Here is a 27,252-nt window from a genome sequence, read left to right as displayed (position 1 = left end):
GGATAATTGCAAATACTTATTAATGCTTAAGTAGAGCTATCGGAGATTAAGTTAACATGTAGACAATGCGAACTATATACCTGTAAACAAAAGATTGTGCTACTTTCCCACCCACTAGGAGTCTAAACGCCGGGGGTGGGGAAAGGAAAGCTAGCTGCCCAGGCCCAGGTCTATAGTCCTAGCACTTGGGATGCAGAGGCAAGAAGACCATGAGTGTGAGACCAACATAAGCGACACAGCAAGATTTCGACTCAAACCTAACCAAAGCCCCACAATTTCAACTTACCACTGTTTCCTAATAACCCCTCTTACATATAGAGTTAGCAAGTACCGAACAGTCGGCTGAATCTGATAGTAAACACAGCTCTAATTCTAGTGCAGACTTGCTCTTGCTCTTCACTTCTGTCTTTTTGTTTTGTGTTCGTTGTGGCTGGTTGATTAGTAGTTGGCTGGTTCTTCAGACAGGGTTTCACGTAAGTCAGGCTGGTCTCTCTGTAGCTGAGGACTACCCTGTGCGCCTGACTCCCCTGCCTCTACTTCAAAAGTGGCTTAATTACAGGTTAGTGCTACCAGGCCTAGTTTTCTCTTCATTTCTAAAGCACAAAAGGAGGTAATACCAACAGAAATATTTGCTATAAATAAAACACACAATTAGCCAGCTTATTCAGAACAAGCATCAATTGAGAAACTGTGGCTCAACTTTCTTAAACCAGGGTAATTTCAAACTACATTCTGAATTCTCATCCTTACACCCACAGGTAGGTGTAGCTATCACTCATCATTAAAGAGGCTTCTTTTCGTAGCAGACGGAGACCATTGCAGGAAGCCACACTGGTCAGATGTGGAGAACAGCTCGCCACGAGGTGTCCAGCTCCGACTGACATATAGGCACAACACGGCCCCTAGACTGGAGACTCCCCCTGCACACCTGGTAAGAGACTGTCTTCTATACAGGACAGGCAAGCTGTACCCACAAAAGCTCAACAATATGGTCACCTAAAGAAGACCCGAACACTCTGGATCCTTCTATTTCCCCATTCTCCCATGCCTCTCTCGCCTAAAGTCCCAATAGGATGTCCACCCCTCTGTCCCACTTTGCTGATAAGTGAACACTTTCATGGGACATGCCCCTTGGGCTAGTGTCCACATATAAGTGAGTATATACCATTTGACTCTTTCTGCTTCTGAGTTAACTCACTCACTATGATCATTTCTAGTCAATCCATTTGTCCACACATTTCGGGAATTCCTTGTTTTTAATAGCTGAGGGACACTTAGGCTGTTTCCATGTTCTGGCTATTATGAATAAGGCTGCTATGAACATGGTTGGGTATACGTCCCTGTTGTGTGCTGGAGCTTCTTCTGGGTATATTCCAAGGAGTGGAATAGCTGGGTCTTGAGGAAGCCCTATTCCCAGAAGGTCCTAGAAACCTACAAGAAGAACCTTGTAACAGGCGGATCTGGGCCCAGGGGTCCTGCTCAAGCTATGGCACCAGCCAAAGACTATACATGCAGTAAACATCGAACCCCTACCCAGATCTAGCCAGTGGACAGGACATTCTCCACAGCTGAGTGGAGAGTGGGGACTAACTTTCACACGAACTCTGGTGCCCCATATTTGACCACGTCCCCTTGATGGGGAGGCCTGGTGGCACTCAGAGGAAGGATAGCAGAGTACCAAGAAGAGACTTGATACCTTATGAGCGTATACAGGGGGAGGCGGTCTCCCTCAGTCACAGTCATAGGGGAGGTGAGTGGGGGAAAGCGGGAGTGAGGGAGGAATGGGAGATACAAAGGATGGGATAACTATTGAGATGTAATATGAATTAATTAATAAAAAAGATAACAAAATAAAGTATAGTAAGATAAAAAAAAAAAAAAAAGACCCAAACAATGATATCAGCCTGATATGACAGTAAAAATGAGGGAAATCTCACACATCTTCACTCCTAGATAAAGAGCTATAGGCAATCAATGACTGCTGAAAGAGGAAAAAATGAGTCATGTAGAGTGAATACCCTAATTGGTTATTTAATACCAAGTGGTCGGCATTAAAAAACATACACAGGCTGGGCGTGGTGGCGCACGCCTTTAATCCGAGCACTTGGGAAGCAGAGGCAGGCAGATCTCTGTGAGTTCGAGGCTAGCCTGGTCTACAAAGTGAGTCCAGGACAACCAGAGCTTGTTACACAGAGAAACCTGGTCTCTAAAGAAAAAAAAAATAAACAAACAAATATACGTACATATATGTATATGTATGAGCAACACTAAGGGAATTCAAGTGTTTGTTTGTTTGTTTGTTTATTATTGTCTGTTCAAGAAAGGGTTTCACTATGTAGCTTTTGCTGTCCTGGAACTCACTCTGTAGATCAGGGTGGCCCCAAACTCAGAGCAATTCACCTGACTCTGCTTACTGAGATCTAGGATTAAAGGCATGTACCACTACCCCTGGCTAGGAGGCTGTATTTATACATTTCAGTGTGTGTATAAAACAATAGAGAAAAAAATGTTCCAATTATGTGTATGGTATATGTGTATTTGTCTGTGCAGTTGTGTCTCTACACCAGAGGTCCCATGTCTTCCACAATCACTTCTTCGCTGGGTGTGGTGGTGCACGCCTTTAATCCCAGCACTTGGAGGAAAAGGCAGGTGGATCACTGTGAGTTCCACGCCAGCCTGGTCTACAAAGTGAGTCCATGACAGCCAAGGCTACACAGAGAGACCCTGTCTCAAAAGAAAAGAAAAGAAAAGAAAGAAAGAAAAAAGAAATGAAATCAAAACAAAACAAAACCCACAACCACTTCTTCACTTAATTTATTTGAGTCACAGGCCTATGGCACCCACCTTTAATCCTAGCACTCTGGAGGCAGAGGCAGGGGAAATCTCAGATCCCTGGTCTACATAGAGAGTTCCAGAACAGCCAGAGCTACATAGTGAGACCTTGTTTCAAACAAATGAACAAAGAAAGTGAATAGAGGCTGGAGGGGGGTCTTGCAGAGGACCAGGTTTAGTTTCCAGCACCCACATGGTGACTCACAACTATCTGTAACCTCTGCAAGCAACTGGCACACACACAGTGACTCACTACTATCTGTAACCTCCGCAAGCACAAGCCACACACATGGTGCACATACATGCATGCAGGTAAAAACATTCATACATATAAAAAGTTAATTGTAATTTTAAAAAATTTTGGCATAGGGTCCCTTCCGGAACCTGAAGCCATTTCAGCTAGGCTGCTAGCTGTGAGCCCCCAAGACCCTCCTGTTTCTGCTCCTCAGTCATGGCGGTGACATGTGTGCACTGCAGTGCTCAGCTTTTTATGTGGGCTTTAAGGACTGAGCTCAGGAAGCACTTGACACACTGAACATCCCCCATCAGGACACTTTAAATATTTTGAAATAGTATACTTGGGAATAATGTTTGAGGTAACTACATGAAACTACAAATTCAAACATACATGATATTTAAAGTTTTGATAAAGCCTGTGCTATCATTAGCTAATGTCTAGGAGAACAGCTTTGTTTAGGTGAAGAATTTCAGCCAGTGTGCTAGACTTGAAACCTTGCTGAATCGTGCAAACCTTGAAAAGGGAATTAGGATGATATTTTAAATTCTGTTTTAAGCCAGCTTCTAAAAGGATTTATAATATTTAAAAGTAAGGAAATACGGTCTAATGGCTAATGTGCTAAAACACTGAGGCAGGAGCATCAAGTTGCTGACACAGGCAATAACATGTCATTCTTCTACTCAGGGAAAGATGTCAAGTAAATGAGCCAATCAATTATTCAGAAGAAATTATTTATATATGAAGCATCAGCTAGAAAAGATGATCCATGCTATTATATAATGGAACAAAGATCTAAGGAACGGATACATTAAACTTCTCCTCACCAAAGAGGTCAGGGAGAGTACAAGAACACTGACAGGTCACAGTGTGACAAAATGTGGTACAGGGACTGAAAACTCGAGAAAGCAGAGACACGATTTTCACAGCCATGCTAATTTAGGGTGCCTGTGATCTGAGTATATATTGAAACGAAGTGAGAAAGCAAGTGTATTTAAAAGAGGTGCTTTGGACAACCAGCAAGAGCACATGAAAGCCGAGGAAGACTGTGGCTGTAACAGTTCTAAAATACTGGCCAAGACTGCCTCCCATTCTCACTTAATAACAGAAGCCAACACTGTCCGAACAGCAGTTCACTCAGCAGAAGAGTGGGTTAACATGTGCACTAGAGGACCTTCTGGAGGCAAAGTGGACAATCCACCGCCCCCCCACCCCCCTTCCTGCCCCACCCCACCCCTTGCCACCATCTAGAATGCAGCACACTGGACAGTGAAATATCTCTGCAGGTGAAAGCCACATGTAAAGAATAGCAGAGAAGAAATACAGGAGCCTTAAGTCTAACATCCTCACTGCCAGACCGGTCCTTGACACTCTTTAGGTTCTGGTTTTGTTGTTGCTGAGGACTGAGTTCAGGGCCCATGTAATATTAAAACTAATATTACTACTGAACCCGTGTAATCTTAAAATCAATATACTTATTTATTCACATAAACAAAATAAATACAAGGAAAATAGAGCCTTGCTAAGAGTATTAACCTAAGATTCACAATAGTCTTTAAGAGGTCTGAAAAGCCTTTAGGGTTTTTCTTGTCTCATCTTATGGTATTAGGGATCAAATGCACAGTCTTATATGTGCTAAGGAAGCATCCTACCACAAATTATTTTTTTCTATAAATAGCTGTGTATATTTTTAGAAGGACAGTCTTCAAATTCTTAATGAGATCCATGCTTGCTTTTCTTCCTGTTATATTCCAATGTTTCCTCATGCTGGCTCTTTCAAACAACTTGTTAATATTCAAATTTTAACAATATAAATCATAGTTTTTCTTCTAAAACTTCATTCATCGTACCTCCTCGTGGTAATTCGGTGTGAAGATAAGCCAGTCCTCTGGTCACAGAATGAGCCAGTCGGCAAGAGCTCACCCAGTCACTCGTGTGGAGACTCAGATATTTGCACAGAGATCCCTGTATGAAGAAAAAAGAATACCAAAAAAGTGAAACTTATTTGCTTCAACAAGAAGAGTTAAGTTAGGCAACCTTATAAAGAATTTGCATGATAACAATAAGGCATTTCTGAAAAGAAAAGGGGAGAGAGGGTGTGCTGGCTAGTTTTATGTAACGGACACAGCTATAGTCATCTGAGAAGGAGCCTCAATGGAGATAACGTTTCCATATGGTCGGGCTGCAGGCAATGCCTATAGGGCATTTTCTTAATTAATGATTCAGGACTGGTAGTCTTGAGCTCTATAAAAAAGCAGGAACACACACACACACACACACACACACACACACACACACACGCAACTACAGTGGCTCACACCTTTAATCCCAGGCAGAGGCAAGCAGATCTCAGTGAATTTGACGCTAGCCTGGAATGCACAGTGAGTTCCAGGACAGTCAGAACTACAAAGTAAGACCCAGTCTGGAGACAATAACAACAAAATCCCTTCCAAAAAAATCAAGGAAGCAGGATGCGCAAGCCAGTAAGCCGCACTCCTCCATTGGCTCTGCATCAGTGTTAGCTCCGGTCCTAACTTCCTTAATGGTGAACACTGATGTGGAAACCTGAGCCAAATAAACCTCCTCTTCCCCAACTTTCCCAAAAGCTCACGGTGTCTCATCATAGCAACAGTAACCCTAACTACCACAAGGGGAGAGAAGGAGCTTAACTAGCACCAATTTTTGTGTTTCAACTATTAAAGTTATAGATAGTTATTTCCTTTTAAACACTTCTTTGGACTAATAGATTAACTTGAAATTTTTTGTTGTTGTTTTACCAAATTTTACCAACAACACTGTTATGGTTTATAAGAAGAATATACATGGCTTTTCTAAGTTTATACAGTTATTCCTCTATATTTGCAGAGCTCACATTCTAGGGTTCAATTAACTATATATAAAAATATTTAGGGATAGGGATGTGGCTTAGTGGAAAAGTACTTGCTTAGTATATCCAGTCCCTGGTTTCTTCTCCAATGACATCAAGAAAAACAAGCAAATAACTCAAAGAATCTTTATCTCTATATAACATTTTTCCTTGTCATTTCCCCTAAACAAACAGTATAACGACTAACAAGTATTAACATGGCATTTTCACTGTATAGTGAAAAAATGATTTGTAAGAGTTATATGCAAATGCTACATGGCATTTTATATAAGGGACTTGAACAGCTGTCAGCTTTGTGTGTGTGTAACGTATCCTAGAAGCCACTGCAGGAGGATACTAAGAGGTGACTGTATCTATAGACCTGTTCACCTCAAAATCTTCACCCACAACTTACAATGACGTTCTCATGAGACAAGGAGCTACACAAGAATGAAACGTCAATGAAAGTACTGATAAGTCTGATGAAAAAGTCTGGCAAAAGAACAGAGAGAGAGAGCGCGCGCGCGAGCCGGGCGTGGTGGAACATGACTTTAATTCCAGCACTTGGGAGGCAGAGGCAGGCAGATCGCTGTGAGTTCGAGGCCAGCCTGGACTACAAAGAGAGTCCAGGACAGCCAAGGGTACACAGAGAAACCCTGTCTCGAAAAACCAATCCAATCCAAACCAAACCAAACCAAACCAAACCAAACCAAACCAAACCATTAAACCCTGTCTTAAAAAAAAAAAAAAAAAAAAAAAAAAGGAAAGCAGAGAGGCAGAGAGAGAGAAAGTTAAAGAGAATCGAAGAAGACAGGGTAAGGAAGGGAGGGCATGAGGGAGCAATGGAAGGAGGGAAGAAGGGAGGGCAGAGAGATGAATAAAGGGAATTACTAATGCTGGTCTTAATGCACGATCCTCCTGCCTTAGCCTTCTTTCTGGGTACCAGGATTATAGGCATGTCCCATGATGCCTGGCTGAGTGTCATAGTTGACTCCATTTCTGGCATAATCCTTATTTCATTGCAGAACACTAAGAACAAGTCTATAAACACGCAGCGCTCTGTAACAATCCCGAAAACCTGTTCAAGGGAACAACGAGCGGCAGCGTCCGCCATGAAGAACTTACGCTGGGATAGTACTCCATCACAAGCAGGTACTCCATGCGCCCATCTGCAGTGAGTCTCTCGTCTCCAACTATAAAGCGAGCGATGTTGTCATGTTCCATCAAAGGCACTCTGTAAATGTTTTTTTCATTTATAAAATTCTGACGGTTTGCAAAAGAAAATACTTTTACAGCAACTGGACGCTCATCCAAGGAACCTTTATATACTGCTCCATATCGACCCCGTCCAATCAGCTGTAAGTTTGTTTTTAAAAAGGCAAGTTATTAATTCATATTAAAATTGAACAATTAAATTTACTAAAACAAAACCCCTACAATCCCCCATGACATGTGGCAGCTCTCTTCCACTTTCAGTTTATTCCACTGCCAAGAAGCAACTAGTACCTGTGTCTGGTGTAACTGAGGAAGCTCCTGCCTGACTAATCTTGTAACACATGAGCACTAAGCACCCTGGACAAAATTAAAAGGAAAAGCAAGGAAGGCCCAAACACACTGGAAGAGCAGTTAGAGTCTAAGGCATCAAGGTGCAGAAGAAAGGAATGCGTTGGTAAGCTACCAGTTTCTATGGCTTTAGCTCGAAAGCCGACCGAAATCAGCTTTGAGCAGTGGAACTAAAATTGGCATGAAAGGGCCTTTTGAACCAGAGCTTCTAGAGAGTGAGGGTTCAGCCTCAGCAGGAGAAACCAGAACAAGGGAATTCAGTGAACACATGGGACCAATTCTAGCTAAAAATACTAACTGAAGAGAGATTTGAGCTTCTGCCCAAGAGGCGTGTTTATAGTATGTGTCTAACCAAGTTAACTGCTCACAAGAACAGTTAACAAAAATCAGCCACGGGCTGGAGAGATCCTCAGTGGCTGTGAGAAGACTCATCTAACAGAGGATGGCTTCTGGGGACCACGCCACAGGTGGCTTACAGCTGCCTGTAACTCCAGTTCCAGGAGACCCAACACCCATTTCTAGTGTCCACAGGCCACCGCACTCACACGCACCCGCCCACATGTAGGCACAAACACATTCATCTAATTAAAGTTAAAATACATCTTGTTTTGAAAACCAGCACACATTAGAAATTAGCAAGAGTCTTAGGGTTCCAAGTATAGTACACACGGTCTCTAGGAGAGAATAAAAGTCTACCCAGAGCCAGGCGTGGTGGCTCATGCCTTTAATCACAGGACTTGGGAGGCAGAGGCAGGCGGATTGCTGTGAGTTCGAGGCCAGCCTGGTCTACAAAGTGAGGATACCCAGGACTACAAGAGGAACCCTGTCTTTAAAAACAAGAAGAAAAAAACAATGACAAAAAAAAAAAAACATGCCTTTAGGCCCCAGCACTTGGAAGGCAGTAGCAGGCCTCAAACTCTGTTGTGATTATATAACACACACACACACACACACACACACACACACACACACACACACACACACACACACTCCAAATCCTGGGCAAAACTCCAAGTTGGTACTTTTCTCGGTGCTGTAAACCGTACATCATTTTAGACACACTTAAACCTTCTTTTTGTCCTTTTCCTCTTTTTTAAAGGCAGATTCTTACTATGTTGTCTTCCTGGCTGGCCTGGAACTTGCTACACTGAGCAGATTGGCCTGGTACCTGAGGAAACCTCTTTCTTCTGCTTTGCACACGCGCGCCACCACCCCTACAGACACTTGCTAACAGCTCCCGAGGTCCTGGCAGCTGAACAGCACTAAGAGGCCTCCAGGGACGGTTAGGGCGGACCTTACCTCCAGCAGCTTCAGACTGTCCAAGTCAAGCGAGGGCTCTGACGCTGCTGCCTCCATCATGTTCATGCTGTGAAGGCCTTGCTTTCGGTCTCCTGGAGGAGGGAGAATACTTTCTAATACGCAACTTTTTCAAAATAGATAGAAATGCCACCTTTTGTTTTGTTTTTGTTTTTTGGAGACAGGATTTTTTCTGTTATCTTAGCTGTCCTGGAATTCCCTCCCTCTGTAGACCAGGCTGGCTCGAACTCACAGAGCTCCACCTGCCTCTGCCTCCTGAGTGCTGGGATTAAAGGCGTGTACCACAATGCCTGGCTAAAATGTCTCCCTTTTAATATTACAGTTGAGGGGCTGGAGAGATGGCTTAGTGGTTAAAAGCACTAGCTTCTCTTCCAGAGGACCCAGGTTCAATTCCCAGCCCCCCATAGCAGCTCACAATTGTCTGTCTGTCTCTCTGTCTCTGTCTCTCTCTTTCCTTCAAGACAGGGTTTCTCTGTATAGCCCTGGCTGTCCTGGACTCACTTTGTAGACCAGGCTGTCCTCAAACTCACAGAGATTCACGTGCCTCTGCCTCCCAAGTGCTGGGATTAAAGGTGTGAGCCACCACGCTTGGCCTTACAACTGTCTCTAATTCCAGTTTCAGGGGATACCCTTACACAGACATACACTCATTGTAACCACCACTGTACATGAAATTTTAAAAAATGTATTTTACAGGCTGGAGAGATGGCTCAGAGGTTAAGAGTACCATCTGCTCTTCCAAAGGTCCTGAGTTCAATCCCCAGTGGCCACGTGATGGCCCACAACCATCCATAATGAGATCTGGTGCCCTTTCTGGTATGCAGGTGTACATGTAACAGGTAGAACATTGTGTAAATAATAAATAAATCAATCTTTTACAAATGTATTTTACAGTCGCCAGACGGTGGTAGTGTACGTTTTTAATCCCAGCACTTGGGAGGCAGAGGCAGTGGATCCCTGTGAGTTTGAGGCCAGCGTGGTCTACAAAATGAGTCTAACACAGACAAGGCTACACAGAGAAACCCTGTGTCGAAAAATCAAAAAAGATATTACAGTTAAGAAGAGTTGCAGCAGGAACTGGAACAAATCACTAAATAGGAATCATTTGACTAAAGAAGATAAATAATTAACAGCATGAAAGCAGAATTCTGTGAGCTAACTCCATGATGACTCAGTTTAAAGTATAAAGTCCTAACACTGAATTTTCAAGAAAATTTCAGGAAAAGTATTCAAATGAAAGAGTAAGTGCTGATTTCCTGAACAACCCACTACACCCAAAGTTTATTAGAAGTGATTTGGTTCTTGATGAAAAATTACTGGCTTTTTCATAGGTAAAAAATAGCATTATGATCATATAATTTTTACGTCATTATATTATAGAGAAACTGTTAAAGATCCATGGCATCTATTTTGATTAAAACAATTCAGTGGTGTGAAAGGAGTAGTAAGTGGGGATTTAGATTTAAGTAAATTGCCTTCAGGGGTTAACTGTTGCAGTTGGGTGGCAGATATTTGGGGTAAGTTTAAGACTTCTTGTTGGAGCTGAAGAGATGGCTCAGATGTTAAGAGAACTTGCTGTCCCTTCAGAACAGCCGAGCTCAGTCCCCAGCACGCACACCGGGTTGCTCACAGCTCTAAGAGATACAGCGCCATCTTCTGGCCTCCAGGCAGCGCACACACGGCATACACAGACAACGATCATAAAAATAACATTTTACAATTCTTGTAAAAACTGAACATAGCACAGAGTTTCTGTTTGTATATAGATTTTCCAGAGATCTGAAAAGGAGACGATAGGGCTGTGGAGATGTTCAGCTGGTACATGTGTGCGCCACTATGCCTGACCACCTGAGCGGCACCCCAGAACCCACCCCAGAACCCACACAGTAGAAGAGAACCAACGCCTCCAAGTTATCCTCTGACCTCCGTATATGTGTGACCCACCTCCCTTAAAGAAATAAATTCTGATTAAATAACATGTTTACTAAATGATGAGACAAAAAGTAGTGTTGTTTTTTTACCTGTCAACATTCTGTATCCAAAACATAAGGCGACTATCAATACAGCTAATACAGACACTGATGCCAAAGCAATGATTATTGTTTCATCTCGATTAAATGAATGAGGTGGACCTAAAAGAGAAAAAGAAAAGTATTTTATTTAATACCCACAAACTAAGATGGGCATGGTGGTGCACACCTTTAATTTCAGCACGCAGGAGGCGGAGGCAGAGGCAGGGGGATCACTGTGAGTTTGAGGCCTGTCTGGTCTACAAAGTGAGTCTAGGACAGCCATGACTACACAGAGAAACCTTGCCTCAAAAACCAAAAATAAACAAACAAACAAACAAACAAATAAATAAAATACCCACAAACTAGTCTTTAGGAAAGTTGTATTAATATATAATCAAATCAGTAATATTTTTGCACAAAAATTAGAGAAAAAATTAACCAATTTGTGACAGTTATAAATGACACGGTTTAGTCACATAGATTATTTTATATGAACTTAAAATACTTGTCAAGTATGGTCCTAATTATTAAAGTATCAAGTAGGGACTGGAAAGATGGCTCACTGATTCAGACAATACACTGCTCTTTTGGAGGACCCAAGTCCTAGCCCAGCACCCACATCCTGCAGTCCACCAGGGCCTGTAACCCCAGCCCCATAAGATCTGACACCTTTTCCAGCATCTGAGGGCCTCTGTGTTCACACACGCACGCACACCACGTAGCTGTGGCAGTCTGGATGAGAATGCCCTCACAGGTTCACATATTTGAATACTCAGTCCTCAGTTGGAGAACTGTTTGGGAAGGGTTACGAGCTGTATCCTTGTTAGAGGAGGTGTGCCACTGAGGACAAACTTTGAGGTGTCGAAAGATTAGACGCATTCCCCTAGTCAGTCTCTCTCTCTCTCTCCTACCTCTATGTCCCCAAATACTGGGATTACAGATGCGCACCATTGTGCCTGCCCCTCGTCTGTCTTTCTGCCTCATGGTTTGAAGCTCTCAGCTCCTGCTCCAGCACCATGCCTGCATGCCAGGTGCCATGCTTCCCAACCCAACAGCCATGAACTCTAATCCTCTGAAACCACAGGCCCAAATACACTCTGTATTTTAAAAAGTTTCTTTGGTCACCGTGTCTAATCACAGCAATAGAAACATATCTAAGACACTAGCTGGGGCTGACCTTGAACTCATGGCAATTCTCTTACCTCTGCCTCTAAATGCTAAGACGACAGGTGTACACCACTGAGCCCAGCTTCCTATTTGGCTTTAACTCATGTGTTCAGTAGGCTTCAACAGGTTGCTTGACTTTTGAATGCCTCGTTTCCTTATTTGTAAAAGGCAGTACCCTGTAGCTCACTTGTCAGTTGTGATGGAAGTCTAAGTGCTTAGTAAAGTATAAAGTTCTTTGCAATCAATGGGAATTAAGCTCATTAGTATTGATATCATTAATATTAATGAAAAAACATTTCTTTGTGGGCAGCTGAATCTAAACTGAACCTGAAGCACAGTAAGTCAGTCACCCATTAACTTGACCTTGAGAAAACTTCATGAACCCACGTTTACTTACTTGCAGAGTGGGAATTCACATATCTAAATTACCAAGCCATTATGAACACGCAAACATGTATGTGATGAGCCAGATCTTCTCTATAGCAAATACCCTTGGGACAGATGCCCACAGACTAAAACATGCCTAGAAGTAGTACAAGAGTGAAGATTCGTTGCTCTGAAGAGTACAAACAAATTAAATGGCTCACATAGAGAAAACTGAAGGATAAATTTTGTCACCATGTTTTAAATACTTATAAGGAATAACTAGATCCAGGTAGTATATATTTAAAAACAGCAGTCTTTACAGAATACAAAACAACTGCTTATGAGTAAGCAGTTTAACGTAGAAAGAGATTTCCCATGAAATATCTGTTTGCGGTTTTACACAGGTTTTATAAGTAGTGTCTGACCAGTGGCAAGACTACACTGTCCTTACTTAATCATTCTTTACATTCAATCAAAATAAAATAATACCGTATTTTGAACTTCAAACTTATTATTTTGTTGGCTTATTGGTTTCTTAGGTTTTTTTTGACAGAGGGTCTCATTGTGCCAAACTCGCTTTGTAAGCCAGGCTGGCTTTGAACTCAGAGAACCCCCATGTCTGAGCCTCACAAGTGCTAGAATTAAAGGCATGCATATCTTGACTGAAAATTTTGTCACTCTTTTAAAAATTAATTTATTCAGATTACATCTCAATTGTCATCCCGTCCCTTGTATTCACCCATTCCTCCCTCCCTCCCACTTTCACCCAATTCCCCTCCCCTATGTCAGTGACTGAGGGGGACCTCCTCCCTCACTATATGATAACAGGCTTTCAAGTCTCATCTTGGTAGCCTGTTTATACTTTCTTTGAGTGCCACCGGGCCTCCCCACCAAGGGGAAGTGGTCAAATATGGGGCACCAGAGTTTGTGTCAGAGTCAGTTCCCACTCTCCACTCAAATGTGGTGAATGTCCTGTCCATAGGCTAGATCTGAGTAGGGGTTTGCTGTTTACTGCATGTACTGTCCTTGGTTGGTGCAGTAGTTTGAGCAGAACCCCTGGGCCCAATTCTGCCCATCCTGATGTTCTTCCTGTAGGTTTCTAGGACCCACTGGATCCTTCTATTTCCCATTCTCCCATACTTCTCTCACCTAGAGTCCCAATAGGATGTCCTCACATCTATCCCAATCTCCTGGTAAGTGAAGACTTTCATGGGACATGCCTCTTGGGCTAGTGTCCAATTATAAGTGAGTATATACCATGTGAGTCTTTCTGTTTCTGGGTTAACTCACTCAGTATGATCGTTTCTAGTTCCCTCCATTTGTCCACAAATTTCAGGATTTCCTTGTTTTTAATAGCTGAGTAGTAGTCCATAGTGTAAATGTATCACAGTTTCTTTGTCCATTCTTTGACTGAGGGACATTTAGATTGTTTCCAGGTTCTGGCTATTATGAATAAGACCGCTATGTCTACATGTAGAAAAATGCAATTATACCCATATTTGTCACCATGCACAAAACTCAAGTCCAAATGGATTAAGTCCAACATAAAACCAGAGACACTAAATCGGTTAGAAGAAAAAGTGGAGAAGAGCCTAGAATACATTGGCACAGGTGACAACTTCCTGAACAGAACATCAACAGCCCAAGCCTTAAGGTCAACAATCAATAAATGGGACCTCATGAGGTTGAGAGGCTTCTGTAAGGCAGGAGACACTGTCAACAGAACAAAGTGACAGCCTACAGACTGGGAAAAGATCTTCACCAATCCTACATCTGACAAAGGTCTAATATCCAAAATATATAAAGATCTCAAGAAATTAAACACCACCAAACCAAATAACCCAATTGAGCAATGGGGCTCAGAACTAAACAGAATTCTCAACAGAGGAATATTGAATGGCTGAGAAACACTTAAAGAAATGCTCAACGTCTTTAGTCATCAGAGAAATGCAAATCAAAACAACTCTGAGATTCCATCTTACACCCATCAGAATAGCTAAGATCAAAAATTCAAGTGACACCACATGCTGACGAGGATGTGGAGAAAGAGGAACACTCCTTCATTGCTGGTGGGAATGCAAACTTGTACAACCACTTTGGAAATCGATCTGGCACTATCTCAGAAAACTGGGAATAAGGCTTCCTCAAGACCCAGCTATTCCACTCCTTGGAATATACCCAGAAGATGCTCCACCACACAACAAGGACATATGATCAACCATGTTCATACCGGCCTTATTAATTTTGTCACTCTTAAAAATTAAAATCAAGCATACTATATATTAAAACTTTCTTACTTGTGGTCAAACTAGAATTTTCTATAGCAAACAGTAAACCTCAATGAAAGTATTTATCCAGTGAATTATCTCAAATTCTGCACAGCTGCATAACAAAATGTCACAACAAGTATTTTTATAGAATATGTTGATGCAGTGAAATACTCAAGTTACAAGACAATTACTAAATCCTAGTTAACTTCAATGTATTGGGAACTGTAGTTAAATATTTTTAACATATAGTCATTTATAGATGGAAAGAGTATAGAAACTCATCTTTGGCTTGGGATCTAACTCAGTGGTAGAATGTTTGCCTAGTGTGTGCAAGGCCCTGGAGGCCCTGGGTTTGCTCTCCAGTACACGGAAAAAGAAAAAAGCCAACCAACCAACCCCCGCTGTCCTCCAGACAACTGAACCCTACCTCGACTTACTACAATAAAATACTAGCATGGCTCTAACTATTTTTAACGATTAAAAAGGAAGAAGAAAATAAGAAAGGTTGTTAAGGGATACAGAGAAACTAAAACTTACATACCACTGATGAGAATACAAAATGGTATAGACACAGTAAGCAATAGTAGGTTCTCAAAACGTTATCAGAATTTTTCCAAAAATTGGTAGCTTATTCCTAGGCATATACATAAAGAAATGAAAATTGGGATTCAAACAAACACTTCTACAGGGTCACTAGGCGCAATAACTACAGCGGAAATGCAAATGTTCATACACTTATGAATCAATAAACAAAATGTGGGACACCTACAAAAATGATACACTAAAGGTCAGATATTTGATGATTTCATTCATGTGAACTATCCAGAACAGGCAAATCCATAGAGACAAATAGCAGATTAGAAGTTGCTAGGCATGGGAAAAGAGGGGCAAGGGAGCTACTTTATAACTAAATAGAGAATGCCCCATGTGGGGTGATGAAAATGCTTTGGAACTACATAGAAATAATGATTGTACAATATCACAAAAGTACTGAATAGTACATTTTTAATCTAGTTCATTCTGTTATAAAACTGTACCTCAATCAAAAAAAACCCACTTAAGAATTTGTTAAACTTGGCTGGGAACAGAGACACACACCTGTAATCCCAGCATTTAGGAAGGCCGAGGCAGGCAGACCTCTGTGAGTTCAAGGCTAGCCTGATCTACAAAGTGAGCACAGGACAGCTAGGGATACACAGAGAAACCATCTTGAAAAACAAACAACAACAACAACAAAAGTTTTGTTAAGCTCAAAAGGGACACATTATTTCAGCACACACAATTAAATAACTTATGGATTTTAAACATAAATATAAAAATATTTTAAGTGTCTACAGATTATCTTCTGTTAATAAGACTATCAAACACTAAGATGGTCCAGAGGGCAAAGGTAAATGCCATCAAGTCTGATGACCTGAGCTCAAACCCTAGGACCCACACGGCGGAAGGAGAGACCTAGCTCTAAAACATGTCCTCTGATCTCTGCACATGTACCAAGCAAGGCACAGTACTTCATACCATGTGTGTATGTGCGCGCACAAACATACACACACCAACAACCAGCTGACACACTTCCCTATCCGTGGGGATATATTACAGGAGGATTAGTGGATACCTCTGATAATACTAAGCCCTATAGAATTGCTCTCTCCTAATCTGTGGACTCTACATGTATACAGACAATTAAATATAAACTAAAAATACTGTAGAGAAACCCAGAACATTTCAAGAAACAAAACTTGAATTTGCCACGCACAAGCCCACGTGAAGGGATGGTGCTCAGGATGCCAGCTGCAGCCACGCACGAGCCCACGTGAAGGGATGGTGCTCAGGATGCCAGCTGCAGCCACACAGGAGCCCACGTGAAGGGATGGTGCTCAGGATGCCAGCTGCAGCCACACAGGAGCCCACGTGAAGGGATGGTGCTCAGGATGCCAGCTGCAGCCACACAGGAGCCCACGGGAAGGGATGGTGCTCAGGATGCCAGCCAAGCACGTGATGCTCGGGATGCAGCACCTGTTGTCCCTCCCAGCCTCGTCTTGCTCCAGGTCCTACTTGTGTAATGCGTAGTTAGATGTGTTTGTGTTGCATGTGTGCAGACTTGTCTTTATTTTCTAAGCAACATAGTAATTAGAACTACTTATATAGCATTTGCATTGTATTAGTTATCATTATAAGTAACCTAAAGATGATCTTACAAAAAATAGAGATAATTTACAGTATCTGCTAAGGTACGTATGGATTGTCACTTTGTAGTTTATACAGTCATGCTTTAGGACATCTGCTGGGCATGCTGAAGAATGATTGTATAGACTTACTTTTTCTTTCTTTTTTTCTTTTTCTTTTTTTTGGTTTTTCGAGACAGGGTTTCTCTGTGTAGCCTTGGCTGTCCTGGATTCACTTTGTAGACCAGGATGGCCTTGAACTCACAGGATCCGCTGGCCTCTGCCTCCGGAGTGCTGAGATTAAAGGTGTGCACCACCACGCCTGGCTATTTTTCTTTCTTTTAAAGATTTTTTGATTTATTATTTATACAGTGCTATGCCTGCATATACACCTGCAGGCCAGAAGAGGGCACAAGATCTCATTATAGATGGTAGTGAGTCACCAAGCAGTTGCTGGGAATTGAATTCGGGACCTCTGGAAGAGCAGCCAGTGTTCTTAACCTTTGCGCCATCCCTCTAGCCCTGATTTTTTTTTAAATTTATACCTCTGATAAAGTTTAATTTATAAATTAGGCATAGCAAGAGGGCAACAATAGGTAATGACAAAATAGAGAGTACTAAAATTGTCAACATTACTCTAATCATCTGGGACCATTACTAAATAAATAAAATGATGACGTGAATGTGGACACTTGTGACATCACAGCCATCCGTCTGCAGCTACAGGGCGGGGAGCATGCCTTAGCTGTTGTTTTATTCCTTACAGTTTCAGAAACTAACCCAGGATCACCAGACAGGCCTCCGCTCCTAGTTCTTCCCACTTCCTGGGACCAAGCAGTCACACATACGAGCCTATGGGAGCCATTCATTCAAGTCACCACAGAACACATGCCATTTGGACGTGCTAGAAAAATAGCTATTTCACACTTGGTTGGGTTTAATCACATTACTCTGAACTGTGCACAATTAAAAACTTATGAAGTGTGCATTTCAAGATTTTACAACTTAACATTTCTGAGCTAAGGTTTACTGTGAGCAACTGATACCTCAGAAGGTGAAGCCTTTGGTAAAATGGAACCACTGAATTTTGTTTCGTGAACATGAAAAATTCAGCTGGACATGATGATACACACCAGCAATCCTAGCACTTGGGAGGTGGAAACAAAAAATTAGGAGTTCAAGATAATCCTCACCGATCCAGTAAGTTTGGGGCAGGCCTGGGCTACAGAATGAGACTTTCTCAGAAAAACATAACAAACAAGAAAGAAAGAAAATATCTTAGGTTTTCCTCAAATTAGAAACAAGGAGCATAGTATTTTGTTTTAAGTATCAGTAAATAACAGGTAGAAATCCCAGCAGTGGTGGCGCACGCCTTTAATCCCAGCACTTGGAAGGCGGAGGCAGGTGATCTCTGTGAGTTCCAGGCTGCTGCTCTTACACAGGACTCGGGTTCGGTTCCCAGCACCTACATGGCTCACAGCCATCTGTAACTTCAGTTTTGGGGGCTCCAATGCCCTCTTCTGGCTTCCGAGGGCGCCAGGCATGCATGGGGTACACAAACATACATGTGGGCAAAACATTCCTAGACATAAAATTATAAATAAATATCAGCAAATAATGCTCACATTTTGTTACAGTCAAAGCAAAACAAAGATGGAAGATGAAAGACAAGACAAAAAGAAGGAACACTGAGGTAGCAAGAATAGTGCTATTTAAGATGGAGATGCCTCAAGAAGCCAGACCAGCAGAGAACAAACGGCCACGGTAAAAGCGGGCTGGAAATACTTTCTTCACATTAGATTTAGCGTTCTATTAGGTAAGTGGGTATCAAAGAAACCAGGAATTTTCAGATCTTTCTGAAATTTAAATTAGGAATCTTTAGTCCTTCCTTTGTTGTTACTTTTAATAGATTGTATTTATCATCATCATCATCATTGTTGTTGTTTTTGTTGTTTCACTGTGTATCTCTGGCTGGCCTAGAACTCACTAGGTGGACCAGGCTGGCCTCAGACTCACGGAGACCCACCCGCTTCAGCCTTGGGTGCTGGAGTTAAAGGCATGGACTACCACACTTGGCAGACTGATTAACTTTTTGGTTTTTCGAGGTAGGGTTTCTCTATGTAGCCTTGGCTGTTCTGGCCTCAAACTCAGATCCACTTGCCTCTGCCTCCCTGAGGGCTGGGATTACAGGTGTGAGCCACTGATCCTGGCCAGATTTAATTTTTCAGGGTAGTTTTAAGTTTACAAAACATTATCCATAAAGCTCCCAAATTTCTTCGTGTCCTCTGTAACTTCCTCCTGTTAGATGTCGCATGAGTATGTGCTAGGGACTAAGCTGTGTCCTGGTCCCCCGCACTCATATTCCCGTGTGGTGAGGTCTAGATACTCTGCAGAGACCAAAGCTCCATGATAAAACGTTTATGGCAAAACCGGCGTGGTGGCACACGCCTCTAATCCCAGCACTCGGGAGGCAGAGGCAGGTGGATCTCCATGAGTTTGAGGTCAGCCAGGGCCACACAGAGAAACCCTGTCTTGAAAAACAAAAGAAACCAAAAAACCCTTTCACGATGAGGTTGGTGCTTTAGGACTGTCGGGTAGGGGGTGCTGGTGGGCACCACTATGCCCAGGACGTAAGAGACCGAAACAGCCGGATGAGGGGCTCAAGGCCAGTCTTGCCTACGTACATAGTGAGTTTAAGGCCAACTGGGGCTGCACAGACCCTGCCTCAAAATGTTTTTAGAAAGAAAAAGATGTTTCAGCCTGGTCTACACAGTGAGTTCCAGGACAGCCATAGCTGTTACATAGAGAAACCCTGTCTTGAAGGAGAAAAACAAAAAAACAAAACCAAACAAACAACAAAATAAAACAAAAAAGAAAATAAAAAGATGTTTCATTTTCTTTTTTCACTCCCAGTATTTCACAATGCTAAGTAAACACTGTATCACTTGGAATAACACCCCAAGACCCAGTATGATTTTTTTTTCATGATTCATCTAGTCCTAAAAATTGGAGAGGGCTTTTTTTCTTCCTAATCTATAACGTCCCTTCAAGTTTTCTTTCCTCTATAATGTCTCTTGAAGTATAAACTATTTAACCCCTGAAGTACAATCCATTTTCTTCTTTTGTTGTCTGTTATTTTGGCATCATGTCTAAAAATTTGCTATTAAATTCAGTCATTACACATCACACATGTGGACATGCTTAAGACTTCACTCTGACAGGCCTGGGGATACAGCTAAGTAGCAGAGTATGAGGAGTGAATATTCATACCCACTAAAACAGAAAATATTTTATTCTCAAAAAACCACCAACATTTCTAGGAACCGAGAATAGCTCAATACATCACAACATATGAGAGGTACTGCTACTTGGGGGGGTGGGGTGGGAGGATTCCTTTCCTGTTGCTGGTGGTTCTAAGCATTACATATTTCCCCCACAGAGTAAAAGGTATTTAAGTATATAACTGAAAAATGGAAAATAGCATTAAATTCATTGGCTCAAAATAGAGAGGGTGAAAAAGTGTTAAGGGACTTTTAAACATGTTAAATACCATACCAATGGTTAAATGTCTCAAATTAGAAACATTCCAGGTTATGTCATGTGCTCTAAAAACTTGACATCACTTAAAACCTGCCAGGAAAAACATTTCAATATGTGTATTCGTGTGTGCGCAATAAAAGCTTTTAACTGGAAAGCCCATTTTTATTTCTTTAATCCTTTTAAAAAAGATTTTTGTTCAGAGGCAGGCAGAGTTCAGCCAGCCTGGTCTACAAAGGGAGCCCTGGACAGCTACCCAGGGAAGCCCTGTCTGAAAAAACAAAACAAATATTGTTTTATTTTTAATTATGTGTATGTATGCATGTCCATGTGTGCGTGTGTGCATGTGAGTGCAGGTGTTCCCAGGGGCCAAAAGCGCTGGACGCCTCTGGAGCTGGAGTACAGGCAGTTGTGAGCTGCCTGACGTGGCTGCTGAGACCAAACCTGGGTTCTCCACAAGAGTGGTATGAGCTTTTTAAAAAATTAAAATTAAAATACACACACACACACACACACACACACACACACACACACACACACACACAAGTCATCTCTCCAGCCATTAAAATAATTCTTTTTATGCCATAGGTTCTGTATACCATACCCGGATGTTCTTACTCCTTTGCTCTAATACACACTCTCTTTCCGCTCTTAGTTAGTTCCCTCAGTTAAGTATTCAGGCAAACACAAACAATGCTAAGTATGCCTATGTGCAATGGCAGGGCTTTCACAAGCAAACATTTCCTGAGTGCAGAACAGACAGGGAGCCTGGGATGTTTCTGTTTACAAATCCTGGAGCCAGGCGGGGGCTCCTGCTGGAGGCAGGCTGTCTGCTTCCTTACTACACTCAGCTTTTGTGTGGGTCTGTGTCAAAGAAAGAACAACATTGTTAGATGTGCAGCAACCAGCAGGGAGAAGTTTGAATAGAACACAGTAGTGGTCACTCTTTAACCACACTATGTGGAGACACAAATCAGGGCTTAGGTTTTTTCCCTCAAGGAATGTATTTTTCATAAAAGTAAAGAAATGGTTTAAACATCAACATAATTAATGTAAGAAGAATTTAATGAATTTCTAAGATAATAACTAAGATTGCTAAAATAGTTCCATGCTATATCACATAGCTCAGTATTTTCAACAAAATTTGTTTCGTTTTGTTTTGGTTTTTAGAGAGAGGGTTTCTTTGTATAGCCCTGATTATCCTGGACTCACTTTGCAGACCAGGCTGGCCTGGAACTCAGAGATCCGCCTGCCTCTGCCTCATAGAGTGCTGGGAGTAAAGGTGTGCGCCACCACGCCTAGCTTCAACACGTATTTTTATAGGGTATGAATAATTTTGACTTAACTAATATGTTTGGAATGGCACTTATACAGTGACCACAATTAGATCAACGTTTTTTAAAAATAATTTTATTTTATGAGCATTGGTGTGAAGGTCTCAGATCCCCTGGAACTGGAGTTACCAACAGTTGTGAGCTGCCATGTGGATGCTGGGAATTGAACCCCCGTCCTTTGGAAGAGTAGCCAGTGCTCTTAAACACTAAGCCATCTTTTATGTTTAGTATATTCTTTTAAAAAAATTAGCCAGGCCATGGTGGCACATGCCTTTAATCCTAGCACTTGGGAGGCAAAGGCAGGTGGATCTCTGTGAATATCAGGCCAGCCTGGTCTACAGAGTGGGTTCCAGAACAGCCAGAGCTGTTACACAGAGAAAGTCTATCTTGAAAAACCAAAACAAACAAACAAGCAAAAAACCAAACAACAACAACAATTTTAATTAGGGAAGGTTTCTCATTTTTTTTTTCTTTTCAACAAAATTTTAATACTGAATATTTAAGGCCAATTCAATTTAACTTATCTGGTTAAATAATCTGGTCTAGCTCTTACATTAAGCAAAACAAAACCAACAATAAACAAAATCAAGGCATGACTTGCTAATTTTATGTTTGATTTACAAAAGAACAGCAGAAAATTACACACACACACACTATGGAGGGGATAAGTTAAAACAAAAGAGAAAAGGATCGTAAGGAAGTAGTGAAACAAAAATAGATATCTGATATTTGCCCTCTTAAACTTTTAGCTTCATTCTTTGTAGTTTAAAATTAAAAAAAAAAAAAGTGTTTTCTGTTAGAGTATGCCTGAATGTACACTGCACCAACTTCACACCCACGAGGGTCAGGAAGACATGGAGTTACTAATGCTTGCGGGCCGCCATGTAAGGCTGGGAACTGAACCTAGGTCTTCTGAAGAGCAGCTGCTGCTCTTAACTGATGAGTCATCTCTCTGGCCCAGACTTTTACTTTTTAAAACTTTCTTATATCTTGCTTTTCAGTTACTTAGTTATGATTCCCGCCCCCCCTTTTGTAACTTTACTTTGAAATCTGAAATGATGGTAAAGAAAATATTCTATGAAACTAAGAGCGACAGAAATAGAAATACGTGACTTCATTTTTATGAATGAGATTCCAGAGTGGTCAGACGCATAAGGTTCCTAAGTCCAAGTGCACAAGTGCAGTCCCCAAGGATTTGGAGGACTCAAGTAATGAGGAGCTGTTAAATAACTGTAGTTTCTTTTTCCTTAAGATGTATTTATTTATTATGTATACAGTACCTTACCTGCATGTCCACCTGCCCCCGAGGAGAGGACATTAAGTCACATTATAGATGGTTGTGAGCCACCATGTGGTTGCCGAGAATTAAACTCAGGACTCTGGAAGAGCAGTTGGTGCTCTCAACCTCTGAGCCATCTCTCCAGCCCAAGTAAGTGTACTTTCAATTTTGCAAGATAAAAAAGGTTTTTGGAGACTGATTATAAGACAGTGTAAACATACTTACAAGTGCTAAGCTTTAGACTTCACTATGGTGGTTTGTGGGGCCAGAGAGATGGCTCAGAGGTTAAACCTCACATTTTTCATTAAAGAACTTTAAAAAAAAATTTTTATTTATTTATTTATTATGTTTACAGTGTTCTGCCTGCATGTGAGCCTGCAGGCTAGAAGAAGGCACCAGATCTCATTGCAGATACCTATAAGAGACTATGTGGCTGCTGGGAATTGAACTTAGGACCTTTGGAAGAGCAGGCAGTGCTCTTAACCTCTGAGCCATCGCTCCAGCCCAAAGAACTTATTTTTTTTAGATACTGAAATGTTTTCATGGTGCCTTGGTTTTCATGTTTGAAGAGTTGTGGCCAAAGAATTAAGTTAGGAGCTGGGTGTGGTAGTGCACGCCTGCAATCCCAGCACTCTGGGAGGCAGAGGCAGGCAGATCACTGTGAGTTCTAGGCAGCCTGCTCTACAAAGCAAGTCCAGGACAGCTAGGATTACACAGAGAAACCCTGTCTTGGTGGGGGGGGGGGGGGAGAAGACTGTATATATATAAATTTCAGTAGTACAAATTTCAGTATTTATAAATTACTGATACTGCTAGCATTTCATAACAGTGTTATTATCTAGTAAATTAGCTGTTGAATGTTTTACACTCAAAATACTTCTTAAATTTATGTGTCTTAATTTTCGAATAAGCAAAATACTGACAGGAAAATTTAGAGCTACTCAACGAAGAGTCTTCATAACAACCCCAGTTCTCAACAATGCGCACATACACTCCTGTTCCCAGGGATGGATGGATGGATGGATAGACACACACACACACAGGCGCGCGTGCACACACACACACCCGCGCGCACACACACCCGCACACACGCATACACACACATGCACTTCTGTATATTTGTGTTCTTTCAGAATTTCCTTATATGTGTAGGATACAGAAATAAATAGGAATATATAGCCAGATCTTCTTCTTTTCTGAAATACTTAATATTCCCTTGAAGCTTTTCTTGTATTTAGTCTGGACATACTTTGAAATCACTCTAAAACTTCATACAGTGTCTTTACGCTATTGTGGCAAACTAAGTTGACCTGTTCTCTACTGATGTCCATTTAGTTTATTTCTGTTTTGCTGTAACAATGTTGCAATGGATAACTTTGTTTCTAATCATTTCAAATCATAAGCATGCGCACTAATGTGATAGCTAAACTTGGGTGTCAAGCTGGCCACATCTGGAATTAACTAAAACCTAAGCAGCTGTGCACAGCTGTGAGGGATTTCCTAGCATGGATTATTGGAGGTGGAAGGGCCCACTCTAAATCTGCACTACAACTTCTGGCAGCAGCGCACTTAGACGCCTGCTTGCCCTGGCTGCCACTGGCAGCCTGCTGCTGAGGCATCACTTTGCTGGGGCATCACTTTGCTGGGGTTAGAACTTACTTCTTTGGGATTCCAATGCAAACTGAAGACTAGCAGCTCCCTAGGAATTCTCTGGGACTCTGGCGTCAAGTAGGGATTGCTGAAGACATTCAAGTCTCCTGGACTGAACAAACTACTTGATTCTTTATCCTTCTGCCAGGAGACAGCCACTGTAGGACCACTCACAGTCCAGAACCTGTGAGCCAGACTAATACAGCAAAGGACCAAGGCTCAGAAACAGAACTCTGGAGTTTGGGATTTATTCTCTGGGTTTTTCTTTGCACTGCACCAATTAGAGAAAGGATAATATGCAATGTATTCCAATGTTATCAAAGAAGTATTGATCATGAAGCACATTAATGAATTAGAACCATCAGTGTATGATTAATGCTGACCATACTCTGGGAAGTCTCTTGTGGAGATTTGAATATTTATCCCCCAGAGTCCTTAATCACGTGGACTGTGTTCCTATGGTGTTACTAAGTAATTTTAATACTTGAGAGACATCCCAGTATCACGCTCTGTGTTACACAGCTAATCATTTCTCACTTATTACTATGCAATAACTTTTAAATGGATAACAACTTTAAAAGGATTTTTATAAAAGGCAACTGTCTGAATGTCTTGGTTGCTTAGACTTTCAAATATTTAGTCAGTTGAATCAGTCCAGGCTATAATAATATATACTAGGTAGAACAGTTAAGAGGGCTGATTTATTTCCTTACGAGTTACATACACAAAAACTCCTGAGAAATTTTGGTCAAATATTTGAAGCTGTCAACAAATTTTCTAAAGAGCTCGTGCCGCTTCTCCTGGGAAGGTGGAAAAGTAGGATACTGGGAAAATAGGTCTATGACAGCATCCTAAGGATGTTTGTCTATGTGATTAGAAAGACTTATCGCTGGAGTCCAGGTCTAAAAGCACAAAAATGATCCTGAATGAAGGCACCAGTGAGCAGGCAAAGGAAGCTCAGGAGCTGAAGGACAGTGGCGCCACGGGCCCGGATGCTGGGGATATAACACAGATGATAACTCAAGCTCTGCTCTTCTAGTGTGCTAAGGTTGGAATGAAAAAATCCTGTATTTTGGGGCTGGAGAGATGGCTCAGTGGTTAAGAGCACTGCCTGCTCTTCCAAAGGACCTGGGTTCAATTCCCAGCACCCACATGGCAGTTCACAACTGTCTGTAATGCCAAGATCTGACACCCTCACACCAATGCACATAAGTTAAAATTAAATAAATTTTTTAAAAAAAATCCTGTATTTCCTAGACTGTCTTGTGGATGCCATGAAAAGGTCCAGATCTCTTTGGGAAGCTGTTTTTTCCTAGTCTACCAAACGCTGAATCAGCAGAGGCCTGTGATGACTCCCCTAGCTTAGAAGTACAGGAAGGATGCCCAGGAGACATTCTGCAGGTATAAAGTATGGCAGGGGTAGTTTTAGAGTGTGGTGGCTTCTTGCTCGTGGCAGCGTGATTTTATGTTGGTCAACTTTCTGCACCCGTTACATTAGCTCCCTTGGTGGGCTGGTCCTACGCTTGAGGCTTTGAGAGTAACTCCTGAAAGCTCTAGCTAACGTTTTCTCTATTCCGATGGTCTTCCACGTGTGGTCCCTAGAACACCAATCAACACTGCCTAGGAAGTTGTTTGAGATGCAAATCTGAAAACCAAGAGTGGAGTCAGCAGTTTGTCTTTATATTACTCCAAAGACTCTGATTAGATTAACACTAAACTGTGGCTTCAGTGTCATTTATCCCCTCCAAAATTCATGTTAAAATTTAATCTCTATACCAACAAGAGACTTGATACCCTATGAGCATATACAGGGGGAGGAAGTCGCCCTCAGGCACAGGGCATAGGGGAGGGGAGTAAAGGGAAAATGGGAGGGAGGGAAGAATGGGAGGATACAAGGGATGGGATTACCATTGAGATGTAACAAGAATTAAAAAAAAAAAAAGATATTATATACCATAAAAAAAATTTAATCTCTATACCAGCACTTGGCGGGGGGGGGGGGGGGCGTGCAGAGGCAGGCAGATCTCTTGAGTTCGAGGCCAGCTGGTCTACAGAGTGAGTTACAGGGCAGCCAGGGCTACACAGAGGAACCTTGTCTCAAAAACACAAAAATTAGTCTTTATAACCAAGCATGGTGTATAAGCCTTTAATCCCAGCACTTGGAAGGTAGGGGCAGATAGATCACTGTGAGTTTGAAGCTAGCCTGATCTATGGAGAAAGTTCCAGGCTAGCCAGTGCTACAAAGTGACTGAAACCCTGTCTTAAAACAAACAAACCCAAAACATAAAACAACAATTTATTCATCACTATAAGATATCATTAGGAGATAGGACCAGATAAAATCTTCAAGAGTTGTTAAGGGCCTGCGTTCATGAATGGATAAACTTGTTAAAGTAATGAATGGATCGGTGGGGTTAATGGGACATCCCTCACAAGCTCCTGTCTCCTGCCCTGTGATGGCCTACCCAACCTTTAATCCCAGCACTCAGGAGGCAGAGGCAGGCAGATTGCTGTGAGTTCAAGGCCAGCCTGCTCCACAAAGCGAGTCCAGGACAGTCAAGGCCACACAGAGAAACCCTGTCTTGAAAAACCAAAAGAAAAAAATAAAAGAGAAAGAAAAGAAAATTATGCTAGAGAGCTGGGCGTGGTGGTGCAAACC

The 27,252-nt window shown here is 41.8% G+C and overlaps 1 protein-coding gene and 1 long non-coding RNA gene across 2 annotated transcripts in view; one reads left to right on the top strand and one right to left on the bottom strand.

The window, feature by feature from the left end:
* BMPR2 (bone morphogenetic protein receptor type 2) overlaps positions 1 to 27,252 on the bottom strand; it is a 127,405-nt gene that overhangs the window by 27,330 nt on the left and 72,823 nt on the right. Inside the window, exons 4-7 of the mRNA XM_084778672.1 lie at positions 10,835 to 10,945; positions 8,796 to 8,887; positions 7,059 to 7,289; positions 4,918 to 5,032 (exon numbers count right to left, since the gene is read on the bottom strand). Coding sequence (XP_084634798.1) covers positions 4,918 to 5,032; positions 7,059 to 7,289; positions 8,796 to 8,887; positions 10,835 to 10,945 — 549 coding nt within the window. The remainder of the gene's footprint in view (positions 1 to 4,917; positions 5,033 to 7,058; positions 7,290 to 8,795; positions 8,888 to 10,834; positions 10,946 to 27,252) is intronic.
* On the top strand, positions 3 to 27,252 carry LOC311595737. Its single transcript, XR_014778557.1, has 3 exons — positions 3 to 931; positions 18,431 to 23,093; positions 25,851 to 27,252. It is a non-coding gene; the product is annotated as an uncharacterized lncRNA (long non-coding RNA).

Source organism: Acomys minous, assembly GCF_964271855.1.
Source record: "Acomys minous genome assembly, chromosome: 4".
NCBI lineage: Eukaryota > Metazoa > Chordata > Mammalia > Rodentia > Muridae > Acomys > Acomys minous.
This window is presented reverse-complemented; position numbering and strand designations above follow the sequence as displayed.